The sequence below is a fragment of the Anser brachyrhynchus genome (genome assembly GCF_964034855.1).
Source record: "Anser brachyrhynchus genome assembly, chromosome: 4".
Lineage (NCBI taxonomy): Eukaryota > Metazoa > Chordata > Aves > Anseriformes > Anatidae > Anser > Anser brachyrhynchus.
The window spans coordinates 3852549-3866495 of record NC_137698.1 but is presented as its reverse complement, the minus strand read 5'-3'; the positions used below and the strand labels follow the sequence as shown (position 1 = coordinate 3866495).

The window sequence follows — 13947 nt, the reverse complement described above, 5'->3', positions numbered from 1 at the left end:
TGAAGTTACATAGTAACGAAACGCTGGAGTCTGGCTTTAAGAACAGTTGTGGTGTAAAAAGAAATAGCACAGTTCACTTCACAAAAGGCCATTTCAGAATCAGGAGGACTGAGGACGCCTTCAGTATTAGAAATATTAAGCATTTAACTTCAGAACAGGATGACAGAAAAACATCCTGCTGTTTACAGCAGTACAGGGTTGTCATATATGCTCTAAGTGCCTGTCCTTTTAGCCTTCTGGTTTTGTTTAAGAAAAGCGATCAAAGGGTACGCACAAAGCACAGACAGTAACAGTCATGTAACAGGGTAATCTCCCAAATAAAATAGCATTGTTCAACTTAGTGTCTTGTCCCTACAATTTTGCAGTTATTTAATTCAAGTTAACTTGAAATCTTCCTCTGGTAACAAACATTCATACCAGTTATTTATACCTTCCCCACTTTCTGTATGTGGGGAATACACTAATACTATTTGTGTGATCTCATGACCATTACAGCCGCTCCCCAAGAAGGAATAAAGTCCATTAACACAGAACACAGCAGGACCATTTCTATATCACTTCAAAATGTACTGGTGAACACTGAGTAAACAAGCAGCCTCTAACTAGACGACGAACTGCAGTACTGAAGCCCAGGAATCCCTCTGAAAATGAACACCCACTTTCCAGCTAAGCCACAGCTGCTCTCAGAGCCAGCAGCTGCAGCTATCTACACTGAAAGTAGCGCAAATCTATCAGCATAAGGAAACCCGACTGTGCCTTGACACCTTTTGCATAATCAAGCGTACTGACTCAGGTTCCCTCACTGCCACCTTCTTACAGCTGCAAAAAAGTCATCTGTTTTGTACCGCTGGGCACTGGGGAGAACAGGACTGTTAAATCCGGATGCTCTGGGGCAGCTTACATGGGAGGGAGCACACCCCACAGCCACCACTCCAGCCTGAGTGGCTGGGCAGCAGGGAAGTGGATTATCTTCACAGAGAAGCTAGTGTGAAGGAAGGGAAACAATACTAAAGCAGGAGGAAATAATTTCGTTCTCCACACCTGTTCTTCATTGCTCCAAGTGAAGCATCTGTTCCTATTTATAAGCAGTGAAGTTGCCCCAGAGTAAGACAATGGAAGCTTGTCCTCATGAGAATAGCACACGTACCTTTCTGAGACAGACAGCACAGGGCAGCAGTGTGGGTTTCCACTTGCTGGAACAGGAAAGTAAATCATAATCTGTTACAAAAAATCCCTCAGCTCCACACTTCCCCTGCCTCCTCGTCACTTAGCTCAAGGCTTTTGAAACTCAATTCTCTGAAGTACAGAATTAATCACACAGCTTCGGGGAAGCAACACAAACACAGGCCTGGCCCTAGCTGCTCTTGTGCTGATAGGGGACGGACACAAGGGATCACGGGTGTAATGTTAGCATGAGGGAAGTGAATCTGAAGTGTTACACATCTGTCACTGAGTCACAGGGATGCCAAAAATAAACCAAGCAAAAACTACTGGGTTGCCTCATTAACTGTCCATTCAGGGAAGATTTTTTTGTTTGTTTGTTTTATAACATATCCACCCTTGACAGCAGCTGTGCAGAAATCTGTCATCAGGCTGCACTTTAGAAAGCAAGTTCCTTTTGCCACCACCTCCTTTGCCCACTCTCCCCCCAGCCTGCTTAATACAGAGCAGTTGAGGCAGTTTCCTCTGCTCCCTGCTCATTGCCTGGCTTCACACCCCCTGCTTTCTGGGTAAGGCCAGTAAATCCCATCAGATCAAGGGATTTGGAACTGTATTTAAGAGACCAGTTCATCATGTTTGCAGGGGGAAGGCAGCTTTAGTGATTTGCTGCCTAAAAGCACTTTCTTTCCCTTGTTACAGTGATTTCTGACACTCCCAAAGCTGACAGTGTGGTCTAGAAAACACCCAAGAAACTGATTTTTTAGAATTTTCCCCAGGGTAAAGGAATTGGCAGGTGGGGTCTTTATCAAGCCTGAAAGAAGAGCACAAAGACTTTGGGAAGTTGTATTTCGCACTGCAGAGATGCATTGGATGCAGCAGAAATGATGGGCTGTTTGAAAGGAACCAGCCAGCAGGCTGTTGGGGCTGCAACCCATCTGGCTGCTCAGAGGAGCTGCGATACAGGGCTGGACACAGGAGAATCACCCTGGTCCCCAAAACACCTGGAGGTCTGCCCCGGGTGAGGCTGCAGGGTTCTGGCATCAAGTAGATTAGGGCTGACTTCTGTTCCCTGGTGGGATGACAGAGCCAGGTATCAGGATCCTTCCTCTGAGCACTGCACTTGCAGTCATTAGTTATGAAGCACTAACAGGCCACAGAAAGAATTTGCCAAGACACTACTGCTGTTCACATGCATCACCTGAAGCAACGTAACAGCTTTCCCCTCCGCAGTGCTCTTTTGGTGTATTGCAGGAGACAAAGTCCTGACTCCTGCTGCACTGCAAGAAAGGGCTGGCACAACACAAGCACAGACACCCAGTCCAGCGCGGCCGTAGCAATAAGCCAAGTGATCAGGTGGAGCATAACCAGAACTCATCTCTTTACTAAAACAGGGCTGCATTTTTCCCTGCAAGTCAAGGTACGGTCAGGAACATAATACTTTTTGGTAGGGTTCCAGGAGCCTAGAGCTGTAGCATGTGCCACACAGAAGCTTTCAGGATAACCTTGGAAAGCAGGTAGTGAAGGTGCTTTTTTTTTTTTAAAAAAGTTCTGCACTGGTTTTCATCAAATATATATATATTTTCCCTGAAGACAGTTAAATTAGGTGCTTAAATTTGCAATCAAGCACTTCGAAAACTGGGCCACTTGTTTAAATGCTTCATGTGAATCTGGGAGTCTCAGCTGAACGCATGCCAAAATATTGCCACAGAACAATAGGGAACAGCTTGTGCAGCATGTTAAACTGCAGCGAGTCCGCCTGAAAGCAAGGCTGTGAACTCTGTGTTCTCTCCAGCACTAAGTGTGCAGTTACACATTATAGGAAAATACACCTTGGGAAAGCCAGCCCCCAACTTAGTAAAACAGAAGTATCTTCTGTTGCTCTCGAGAACATTGTTTTTACCTGTTATTTTTAAAATACCACTGTTAAAGTGTTCCATATAGCAATCTAGGTAAAGTAGCCTCAGAATATCAGCAATCCAGGATTATAGACAAGTAGACAAACAAGATGGAAGAAGGCACCATAGCTCCTGGAAAATATTTACTGACCCCCCAGCTGTAGTGAGCAGACTGAGATCAACTTGTGCCGAGATGCCCTTTCAGTCATCTTCATGCACAATTTTTATATAAACTTAAGTGATTTATCTGAGATTTTTTGTTGTTGTGAATCACTGTAGTAGTGTATCCTCCTCAAAAAATGACATTTCCATTCTAAAATGGAGACGGAGCTTTAAGATGCAAGATGGAATTAAATAGATCAAACCTTACATTATTACCCTAAGCATATGCTTCAGAAACAAATTTGTTTTCTTGGAGAAATAGAGTATGATCACTGTAGAATTATGCCAAACAGCTTGTCTTTTTTTTTTTTTAAACCTTGAGACCAATGCAGCAAATTTGAAGAATGTTGTTGATTGCACCATAAATGAGTGTTGGTAATTTAGCTGGAGATTGCTTTGTGTGAGAGTTTAATAAGTGCTCTTCTCAGATGAAGAGATAGATATATACAAAATAATGGATTTTTTTTTTAAAAAGCTTCACTTAAAGGCTTGTGGCTTTATGAGATGCCAGTCAACAGAATGAGCCTATTCTCATATTATATGAATTGTGTTGATTACAAGTAATCAAGACAAATAGCACATATCTACCTACCTGTACAGCTACACCAATATAGTCATCCTATCACTTCATTGCATTCTCCCTTTTCATTCATTAGTGCCCTACTTTTTTGGGGTCATATTTAACATCAGATGTACTTTCCGGGCAAGGACCAAGTCTCCATTCTAAAACCATTAGGTTGCTCTTGAACGCAAGTATATAAATAGAGAAAATTTCTGTGGGGAAGAAGCAAACATCCTGTATCTAAACCTTTCTTCCCTCAGACTTGGTAATTAACATAGACCTGAACTTTTGTTCTGCTTCTTGGCTCTCACAGAGAATGGAAATACTGACTCCAGAAATAGGCTGAAAACAGCAAACAGAAGTAGTACTACGAGTTCCTAAAAGACATTAGGACATAGATTGACAAGTTAACTTTTATACCAATAAACAAGAGTGGATATTTGTGTCTTCTATTGCCAGAATTTCTAGGAAAGGAAGTTACTTCTAAAAAAAAAGGAAAATTCCTGCCAGAATCTATCACTGAGGTTTGAGGGAAAGGAACAGAGTGAATTAAAGTGAGAAAGGAAAGCCTTGCAGGAAATACCTGGCTGTACAACAATATCTCGTCCTGTAACAATATGCACCAGTACTTGAACTCCTCCAGGGAAAGGAGAGGCATTAATCATGCAATTTTAGGTGAATTGTTACATGCAATCTAAACTCATTTTAATTTAGATTATCAGTGGAGAAGGACCTGGATGTTGGGATTAAAACCCTGAATTGGATCCAGATAGACCAATACACTATTTGATCATTTCCAAGTCTAAGCCTCCATATCCAGCACCCAATGGAGCCAAAAAGCATGCAACTCCTTAGCTAGTTTTATAAGATTAATTTTGTTTTGATAATCTGTAGGATAAGAAGTTCCTGGGTTTCACTGCTTTTGCTGGTTTTTATCAGTGCAGTCTTTATCAAGTGCTAAATTTTGCTGGTCTGTTCCTTTATGCTCTTGGCAAGCTGTACTGCTGCACACAAGCTCAAATATGTTGTATGCCTGAAGAATAAAGATGCCCTCATTCTTGTGTAGAAACTCACTACTTTGGTCGCTGCTGCTCATAATAAATCAATTTATATGTGAGGACTTAACTGTTGGCCCATAAAATTGTACTCGCAGATTATTCAGTCAATTAACAGATTATTCAGATTACCCCATGCTAGGGATGTAAAGGGGTGAAAAAGTGTGCTTCCTGACAGGGAAAAAAATGCACACTTCTTAGCTCATCTAAACTCAAGTAGAATATATTCCAAATCCCCTTGGAAAAACATAGTAGAACATTGTAGGATGCTGTTCACAATGCTACTTTGGGATAGTGGTAGGATTAACCACTAGAACTGGCTGTCCTAAGCAAAGCAAAAACCCTGTCAGGGTCCATTACTAAGTTAAAGATGTCCTTGCTGTATTTACCTCAGATTAAAAGATATTACTTTGCCACTCTTTTTCCTTCTAAGCAGTGTCTAGGCCTCCAGATGATGTTTTTATTGCTACAGGAAACTAGAGACTCCCAAACCTTTCTTAGTCTCAGAAGAGAAAAAATGATTTCATCATTACTACCAATTTTATCAGCAAAAGATTTTTCTAGTAGCACAGTCCTTAGTGCTACCCCCGAACCCCAAAACAACATAGCACGACTGTTTCCATCAGTTAGAAATCGAGGATACTTCTTGATTACCAGTGTGAATGCAAAGTTTCTGCAAAGTTTAAGTGGTTATCCAGAATTAAATGAGGGAGATGATCTGTTAGGTATCCCAGCTAAATGCAGAAAAAAACTCCAGAACTGTAGAGATTTAAGCCTTTCAGTGAAAAAGGCTTCTAACACACCTGCCCTCTATCTGTCCTTACAGCCACTGCAAAAAAAAAACTTTAATCTTTAACATCATGCTTTATGCTGGTTCCCCATCACATACCTCATCATTTTAGGATATTCTGATACCCCATCCATGTGACCTAAGGTGATGATCCCTATCTCCTGTTCTACTTAACCATTGCAGAAGCACGGAGATAAGGACTGACGAAAATTAAACTATTTATTGAGAGAAAGATTCTGCACAGGGCAAAACAGAGTAAACATGGCTGAAGTCCCAAAGACATAGCTTGTTCTATTTCCATTTCACAGGAAAATAAAATCATTTAAAGGGGAGGAAGGAAAGGAAGCCAGATCTGTAATTGATTACTTTCATCCTCCAATCTCCATTCAGTTTCAAATACATTAATATAGCTACAATCCTGTTTACAAAGGGGGAAAAGGATTATTTTTTTAAATATTATAGACAAATTAGAAAGTTTATGACACCGCAATTGCTTTGTTTTATCAGCTTCATCATCCTGGCCAAGAAAATGAAACCAAGGGCAAATGCAGATGTAACAGGTTTGCAAGTAATCTAAATATACACTGGTAAACTCCCGAGATATCTCCAACTAAATAAAGAAAGTTGGACAGTTGTTTCCTCTTACGTTAACTTGGTTTCACTCACAGGACTCCTTTTGTGCCAGAAATCGTATGAGCAAGTTTTCTGTGACTTGTCATGACTTCTGGTGCATCTTCAGCAAAGGAAGGCATGAATTTATCAGCAGAACAAATCAAAGATCTCCTCGGTCCACTGTTTTGCAGAAACATGTCAGAAACAGCACGTAACCCCTCGTTACAGATACCTCAAGTGAGATACAAGATTAACTTGAAAGGTTCTCTAATCCGAGAGAAACTTGTTACCTTTGAAAACTGTATGAGTCTCCTTGTTATTATATTCCAGATAGGCAAGTTATCTTAAGGTAAGCCTTCCATTATTTTTACATATGATATCTTATTACTCTTTTTGCAGATTTTCAAGCACTCTGCTGTTGACTGTTAGAGAATTGCTCCCCGTGCACACAGCTGTAAGAGAAAGAAGTGTTTTAATCTCCTCTAGTGATTAGAAGGATGATTGATCCTTCCACTCTGTCTCCAGTTAGTTTAATGCTTTCTTTTGTTTCCCCTATGCTTCCATTTTTGAGTAAAACAAGAGCCTATAATTTACTGTAAGTTAAAACACGCCATCAGCTGATAACACATTTTCCACAGTAACCTCCATCACCTGCTCAGTGAAGCTAGTATGTTACCTGGGTTTAGTACTATCACTGCATGCTGAGCAGACATCATTACAGGCCTGGCTAACACTTCCTTATTTATTTGGCCTCCAAGCTCTTGCTCTGCTTCTAGAAGAGGGGAGCAGCACAAATGAGCCTGCCCTGGAGGTCAACAGTTCCAGGCTGCAGACAGGCAAGGTGGGAAGAGGATGTTATACCTCTCCTCCATAAAAAATGCTTTTTTCCCTCATGCCCTGCTGTTAGCTACAGAAGCAGATCAATATAGCTGTGCACCGAGTGACACAGCAATGCTCAAGGGCAGAGGTGGCACCTCAGAGAACTGCAACTCTTGTGAAATAGATTAAAATGATTGCCCTGAATTGCAAGCGGAGAGAAAGTCTAAGGTGTCACCCTCATTCACAAAGAGAAAAGAACGCAAGTCTCTCAGTACAAGGATAATATGCCTCCACAAGCTCCTCAGGGAATTTCCCTCTGAACATTTCTGGTTTTCCTGTGGGCCTGGTGGTGTCACTGTACATCCTAGAGACTGCATTGTAAAAGCTGGTTGCTTTTCTCACTTTTACTTAGGAAGTTGTTAAATAGAATGTATAATGTAGCAAAGAGATGCTCTCTTGAGTGAGCTTGAAAGAAAACCTGTATAAGTTTAACTGTGTTTTGTTGATACAGCAGAAGTCAGCTCAGGCAGGTTTTTAAAGACAAGAAGGAAACTCCATATCGGAAGCTAACCTTTGAAGTGCATTGCCATAACCTGTAACTCCTTTAATGACCAGCGCTAACAAGAACCACAGTACCAAGGAGTAACAATAATAAAGCATAATAGGGTTGTTAAATACCAAAAAGATTCACCAGAATCCCCGGAACTATTATGGTTTTGGATTAGAGATTAATGACTTGCACGAAGGGATCCAAGCAAGGCAGTAGAAGATTAAACAATACTATAGAGCAAAACAAATGAATAGTCTCACTTACCTTGTTAACACAAGGAATGTAAGAGATGACATTCACATTTCAATACACAGAACCTGTATCCAGAAGATAGAAGTAGGAAAGAAAAATAATAATAAAAAAAAACTTGTAAGGGCAACTCATAGTTCCCCCTTGTGAAGAGGCTTTGAGATAAAGCCCTTCAGCCTCATCTCAAGGGATAAAACAGCCAACATCAGCATACTGGAGAAAGCCACCAAAACAGATGGTGGGACTGCAAGTGTTATATAGAGAGCTCGTCAGCCTGCAGCAGGAGATAACACAGTCCTCCTGAGCCCCCCCAGCCACCAATCTGGCACAGCTGAGGCTAGCTTTCAAAGATTTTACTGGGGGGAAACAGCAAGGATTGAAGAAAGTCCAACTGTCCCTCTCAAACCAGCTTGAAACATTTGTATTTCCACAAAGCGCAAATCCAGGCTGAGCTGGTTTATAGATTAAAAACTCATAGAACAGACTGTGAGCGGAACAAGGACCAGCATAAGCCAGACTTGAGAACCTTCTAGGGAATTCATGAAAGCTACAGGGTATTCAAAGCTGAAGACGAAGACGTAATCAGTCATTACAGACATAAGAAAATACAGCACGGGGGAATTATTTCTTGCACAATTCCTTTGTGACCTGGTGGAACACCACAATCAGTTTCGCATCTCTCAAATCCATGTCCTGAACATTTTTCTGGGGGTAGGGAGCCACTGGGGAGAAGTTTACAAGAGCAGCTCTGCCAGAAAGCAGTCACTACAGCAGATTGCTTCATGCCTTTTTTTTTTTACTTTTTTCCTGAAGTCACAGTTTTAATGAGGAGTGTCAGTTTAACGGAAAGAGAGCCAAATAGCTCCTGATGGAGGGGCAGAGGGGCTCCATTTATTACAGCATCCCATAATTTCATAGCAGGGGCAGCTGAGGAACAGGCAGGAAATTAGAGGTCCTTTGAATCTGTTGCCCTCATGTTGCCTTAATGTCCCTGGGCACAGGGAGCCAAGACATCCTTGGCATGGGCCCAGCAAGTATTTCATGTTATTCCAAGGATGGACTTGGCTCGGGGGAGTTTCTTTTGTTGTGATTTGCCATGGAGTTTGATTTTTATTATTATTTTTTAATATACTTTGTTTATTTCCATGTCTCTGACACTTTCCAGAGCAGCTCTTTGCACATTGTCAGCTTCAATTAAGGATTTCCTGGGACTGTGTCACTTCTCGCTAAAAGCCTGAAGCAGGCCTGCGCTAGTGCTGCTCTTGGCTGTCACTTGCGGAAACCTTATTCCGTTTTCTGAACTTAAAATTGGAAATGATCTTGGAAATTAAAGGCTGACCATTTGGGGGATAAAAATTAGGATGCATTTACATTCTTGGTAGTTGTCTGAAAAGACCTTTGGATGTTGTTCCTACGGTCACGTGCGTGTCCCCACCAGCAACGTCAAGACAGAGCAGGGTGACTTTATACCCACCTCTTTTATAGGTAGCCAAAGGGGCAGGGCTGAACTGGTGTGGTAACTCCAGTTCAGACTGAGAACTGAACCCTAACTTAAGGTGAAATCGCTTCAATTAAAAATCAACACCAAACGAATGATAGCAGCTATTAGCATTGTCCAGGTGACTGACAAGATTGTTGTAATCCTTTTCCAGTTTTCTAGAATGAAACTAAAACAATTTAAAGCCCTCCGAGCTTGGCCAGCACTTGCCAGCTTCAAAACAGTTGTGCTTGTGGTATGTGCAGAAGTACCTTGGGGTGAGCTTTCTTTCCATATTCATCATCTTAGACTAGTGGGAAGAGCAGAGAAAAAATATCTGTAGCTTTGTGATGAGGGATCATGGTAGTGGTCTGCACAACCTCCTCTCTGGGGAGGCAGGTCCTGTTCCCTGCCCCTTTCTGCACAGGGACAACCACGCAGCAAGTGCACTCGCACAGCCCTGGCGTGCTCTGCACTCATTTATTGCTTCTGTGGAATTGATAGCTCCAGCTCTGTTCCATCCCTGGATAAGTATATGAGGTTATTGCTCCCCGGCTGCCTTGGCAGCTAGGCAGCATCTTAGCACAGCCGCTTGCTGCTTCCTTCTCTGTCCCTGCCCCATTGGTGCCAGCTAGGAAATCAGCATATTTCTGATATGGGAGGAATAAGCCTGCTCTTAACTACCTCTATCAGAAACACAGATACCTATTTTTGGCTGTAGCTAGGCTTCAATTTCAGCGTTTATTAAGAGAATATCAATGCTGATAACTCATGTATAACTGCACTACTGCTCTTGACTAGCAAAAAGACACTAATAATCTCTGCTATTTGTTGAGCTAATACATTTGTCACTCCTCATTAGTTTGTAATGGATTTTACTGCTACTGTTGTTTTTAAGGCTTTGGATAAGACACACATATATTTTTGCTACTTAGGACCAGCTCATCCAGATATGTTTTCTAGCTCTTCCCTGAGGGTGGTAATTGTTAGCGGGGAAGAAATCTGTAAGTCTCTTCATAATTAGAATAAATAACCTGTTCTGCAACCTATAGACTTAACATTTAGCAGAAAACCTCTTGGCTATGGAGGAGGAAAATCGTATTGATGTAAAAAGCATGCTTGAAATCAAGACACATTTACTATCTCATCACTTATGGCCTGCTTTGGCTTAAGATGTCTTATTTAAAATCTATTCTCACTCTGTTTTCATGTCATCTTCAATCAGAACAAAAGAAAAGCAGAAATGGTTTTAAATGTTAAGACTATGATCTTCAATGCTGGCTCTGTTGCTGGAAGTTAAATTCTTACCCAATCCGTTAAAGGGCACTGGTTTCCCATGTCATATCTAGTTTTGATCACGAGAGGGAAATGGGAAACAATAAAACCAGACATAATATGAAACAGATTTTTAGCTTTCTGCTTGAATTTTTTTATTTTTTTCCTTTTCCTTTTTTTTTTTTTCACTTTTGAAAGTATCTGAGTAAGAGTTAACTTGATGCTCTGGAAAAAAAAAAAAAAAAAGACCTTTTCTTTTCTCAATTCCTGATGGAAAACTTTGCCCTTAAAAGAAGAAGCAATATAAATAGTAGTGTGCTATAAGAGTGCTGATGTGGATTGGGTGGCTGAAGTTCCTGGTGGTGGCTGGCGAATATTTCAAAGGGAGACTTACAAAGCTTGGGAGCAGATTCATTTCTAAAAAGACTGAATAGACTGGATGAAACCTATTCTGGAAAGGCTCCTTCCCTGAGACAGTGTGTCTCACTGGGAGCATGTGTTCACTAATTCTAAGTCTCGAATCTCCCTGTCCAGGTAAAACTTTATCTATCCTAAAAGAAAAAAAAAAAAAAGAGGCTCAGTAGTCAGAGAATTGTAACTGATGTGAAGAGCAAAGTTAATCTATCTCATTATAAACTAAAACAGGAGGCACGAAGCCAAACTGATGTGCCTGATTTAAAACCTACTGAAATGGGCTCTGTAAGTGGAGGAAAAGGGTTAAGAGAGCTGAAGACTGCGGTTTCTATTCTATTGTTTTCCTTTAGTTCTATGTCAAACAAGGTCAAGACTCAGTTTGGTGTTACATTTGCAACACCTTGCTTGCAAGCTTAGCAAGGCATTACTTATAATAAGGTTTTCCAGGCAGAACTGGGCTCTGTTCAATTAATTTGTTTCAATGAAGCGCCGCATTGCGATGACATGCAGTAAATGCTGAGTTAGATTTTTAGTACATAAATCATCCAACTGCGTATTTAGAAGTGTCCCTCCCAGCGAGGGTTCACGGGCAGCTCTGCAATTGCACTGACCAACAAGGCAGCCATATCCCAGGCTGCCTGTGCATGCACGGTCATGAGCAGTCTCCTGGAAAATTGGCCCTATGAGACAAAAAGAATTGGACATGTTTTAAAGTTTGAAGTCAGCGATGAAGATTTATCATTCCGCTGTACATTCTTCTGCCTGCAACTGCCTCGAATTACACAGCAGAGGTAAATGAGCCTAGAAAAGAGGGGAAACAGTTGAAAAGCCCTTGAAAGATGTATGTGATTTTGCTGGATTTTTGAGACTTTAGAGATGTCATTTCACAAACTATAGGGTGGAAGTTCAAGGAAATCCTTGCTAGTAAGAGGGAAAAAAAAACCTGCAACCTCAAAAACCCAAACAAGACACAGCAAGGTAAAAAAACGGAAGAGGCAGTGGCAAAGGTTGAGGTTTTGGAGCAGTTACACCTCTATCTGCAAACTCCTTCTGAAAGCTGCTGACAGAGCTTTGGCATCTGATCATCTCCTAACTGCTGATTAACATAGCACTGTTTTATATTTAACTCAGGCCGGAGCAGGAGGGGCTGGGGGTGGGGTTGTGCTGCTTATAAGGGGAGTGCAGTGGGAACAATGTTCCTCTGTGTCGGTTCCCTCGGTCTCCCTGCCCAGCTGCACTCCTTTTGATCATTCATGTTTCCTCTAAATGCATGTTATCTTTAATTAATTGAGTGCCTTGCGGAAAGCGAGGTGGGGGAGACAGAGAGAGAACAGCTATAGCTACACAATTAACGTACAAACCAAGTCTGCTGAGTTTACCGAAAGCAAGTGCTGAATTGACTAATAAGCTTTATATGGTTAATGTTTTGCTCTGAGAACAGACCCGGGAGCTGAGATGGAGGACATGGATCTCGAGGATAAGAAGCCCAAGAAGTACTGCATGAAGACAAAGCATGTGGCTGTTATCTGTGGCGTTGTGGCCATTGTAGGTCTTGCTGTGGGGCTTGGTGTGGGACTGACCAGACCTAAATCGCAGCAGTCTTCAGCGGAAACAGATAAGCCAAATCAGCCAGATCAGCCAACAACCTCTCCTCCCACAGCGGATGCAGGTTCCTGTCCTCCTAAAAATGATGATACTGGCGAGTGGAGACATTTCAGACTACCCACTTACGTGAAGCCTTTCCACTATGACCTGGAAGTGAAGCCTGAGATGGAGGCAGACATTTACACAGGGACAGTCAGTATTTATATCACTTTGGAAAAATCTACCACCCACCTGTGGCTCCATCTGCGAGAGACCAAGATTACAGAAAGGCCCACGCTCAAGAAATCCTCAGGACAGCAGATTGCTGTGACTGACTGCTTTGAGTACGCACCACAAGAGTACATAGTGATGAAGGCAGAAGCGGAGCTCCCTGTCACTGATGAGAATGACCCTTATATACTCACCCTGAAGTTTCAAGGCTGGCTGAATGGTTCCCTGGTTGGCTTTTATAGGACCACCTACACTGAGAACGGACAGACTAAGTAAAGGAAATTTTCTTTTATTTATTAAATGTTCTTCTCTATTCCTACTTGCTGAGACCTGCTCTATTCCTGTGTCAGCTTCTCAGTCTTGTCTCTCACCAACTTGCTGACATTTCTGGGCTGTTCTTTAATTTTGTCATTCCCCTAAGGAAGATGTTGTATTCAAAATCTTTTGGCTGTTGACAAGAGTGCGCTGGAGAGCTGGGGGCTTCTGTTATTATTTTGAAAATTTGAAAAGCTTTTCCAAACTCTACTGGTCCCAGGTTACCCTTGAGCTTTACAAAAGGCTCCCTCAGAGAGGTAGAGGGACTGAGGCCTGTTTTTTAGCTCCATAGTCCAATAAATAACATACAGCTCTCACAACGCACTCCCCAGAGTAATAGTTTTGGTGTGAAATGCTCTTGTGATACTTTTCCTGACATTGTGCCTCCTTGATGTTGCAAGCCTGAGGAATATCCAAACTCTGTCCCTTCTGTAGCTGGTTTAAATTATGAGTTAGGGAGATCCGAACTATGAAGGTTATCTTTGACTTGAAGTTTCTCTGCTCCAGCTCTTCTTTTTTAACATATCAGTAGTTATTGATATAAGCTTCTTGTGGTGCGTTTAACCCACTTCACTTCCCAGTTTTGCACCACTTCAAGGGGAAAGCCTGAAAAAGCCATTTCTCAGTGCTCAGGGGCAAAACTTCTCACTTAATGCATGGAAAGGGCACAATACCATCCATTTTACAGTATCTACATTTCTGAAGTGACTTAGGCCAGCCTTTAAAACTAGAAGATAAACTTGGCTAGACTCTTCTAGGGTCTTGTTTCAGGAACACAAAGCCAAACATTGGTCTG

General features: G+C 41.8%; 2 protein-coding genes across 16 annotated transcripts in view; one reads left to right on the top strand and one right to left on the bottom strand.

Annotated features, from left to right (window-relative positions):
* The window catches only part of LOC308194840 (uncharacterized protein), a 50821-nt gene extending 42729 nt beyond the window's left edge, over window positions 1-8092 (bottom strand). For 3 of the 13 annotated variants that reach the window (XR_013950921.1, XR_013950922.1, XR_013950923.1), the window contains exons 1-2: window positions 7871-8087; window positions 6528-6689 (exon numbers count right to left, since the gene is read on the bottom strand). Coding sequence is in view for 1 of the 13 variants with exons in the window: in XM_080591331.1 (XP_080447457.1) it covers window positions 7871-7902 (32 nt within the window). In the remaining 12 variants the exon portion in view is untranslated. Of the gene's footprint in view, window positions 1-4999; window positions 6418-6527; window positions 6690-7870 lie in introns of those variants that run through there. The other 10 variants (XR_013950917.1, XR_013950918.1, XR_013950919.1 and 7 more) reach the window with 8 other exon arrangements.
* A 188-nt stretch (window positions 8093-8280) lies between these two features.
* Window positions 8281-13947, top strand: part of ENPEP (glutamyl aminopeptidase) — a 38547-nt gene continuing 32880 nt past the window's right edge. The window contains exons 1-2 of one of the 3 annotated variants that reach the window (XM_080591306.1): window positions 8281-8409; window positions 12463-13108. In XM_080591306.1, coding sequence (XP_080447432.1) covers window positions 12477-13108 — 632 coding nt within the window. In that variant the 5' untranslated portion in view covers window positions 8281-8409; window positions 12463-12476. Of the gene's footprint in view, window positions 8410-9432; window positions 9611-10316; window positions 11813-12462; window positions 13109-13947 lie in introns of those variants that run through there. The other 2 variants (XM_080591304.1, XM_080591305.1) reach the window with 2 other exon arrangements.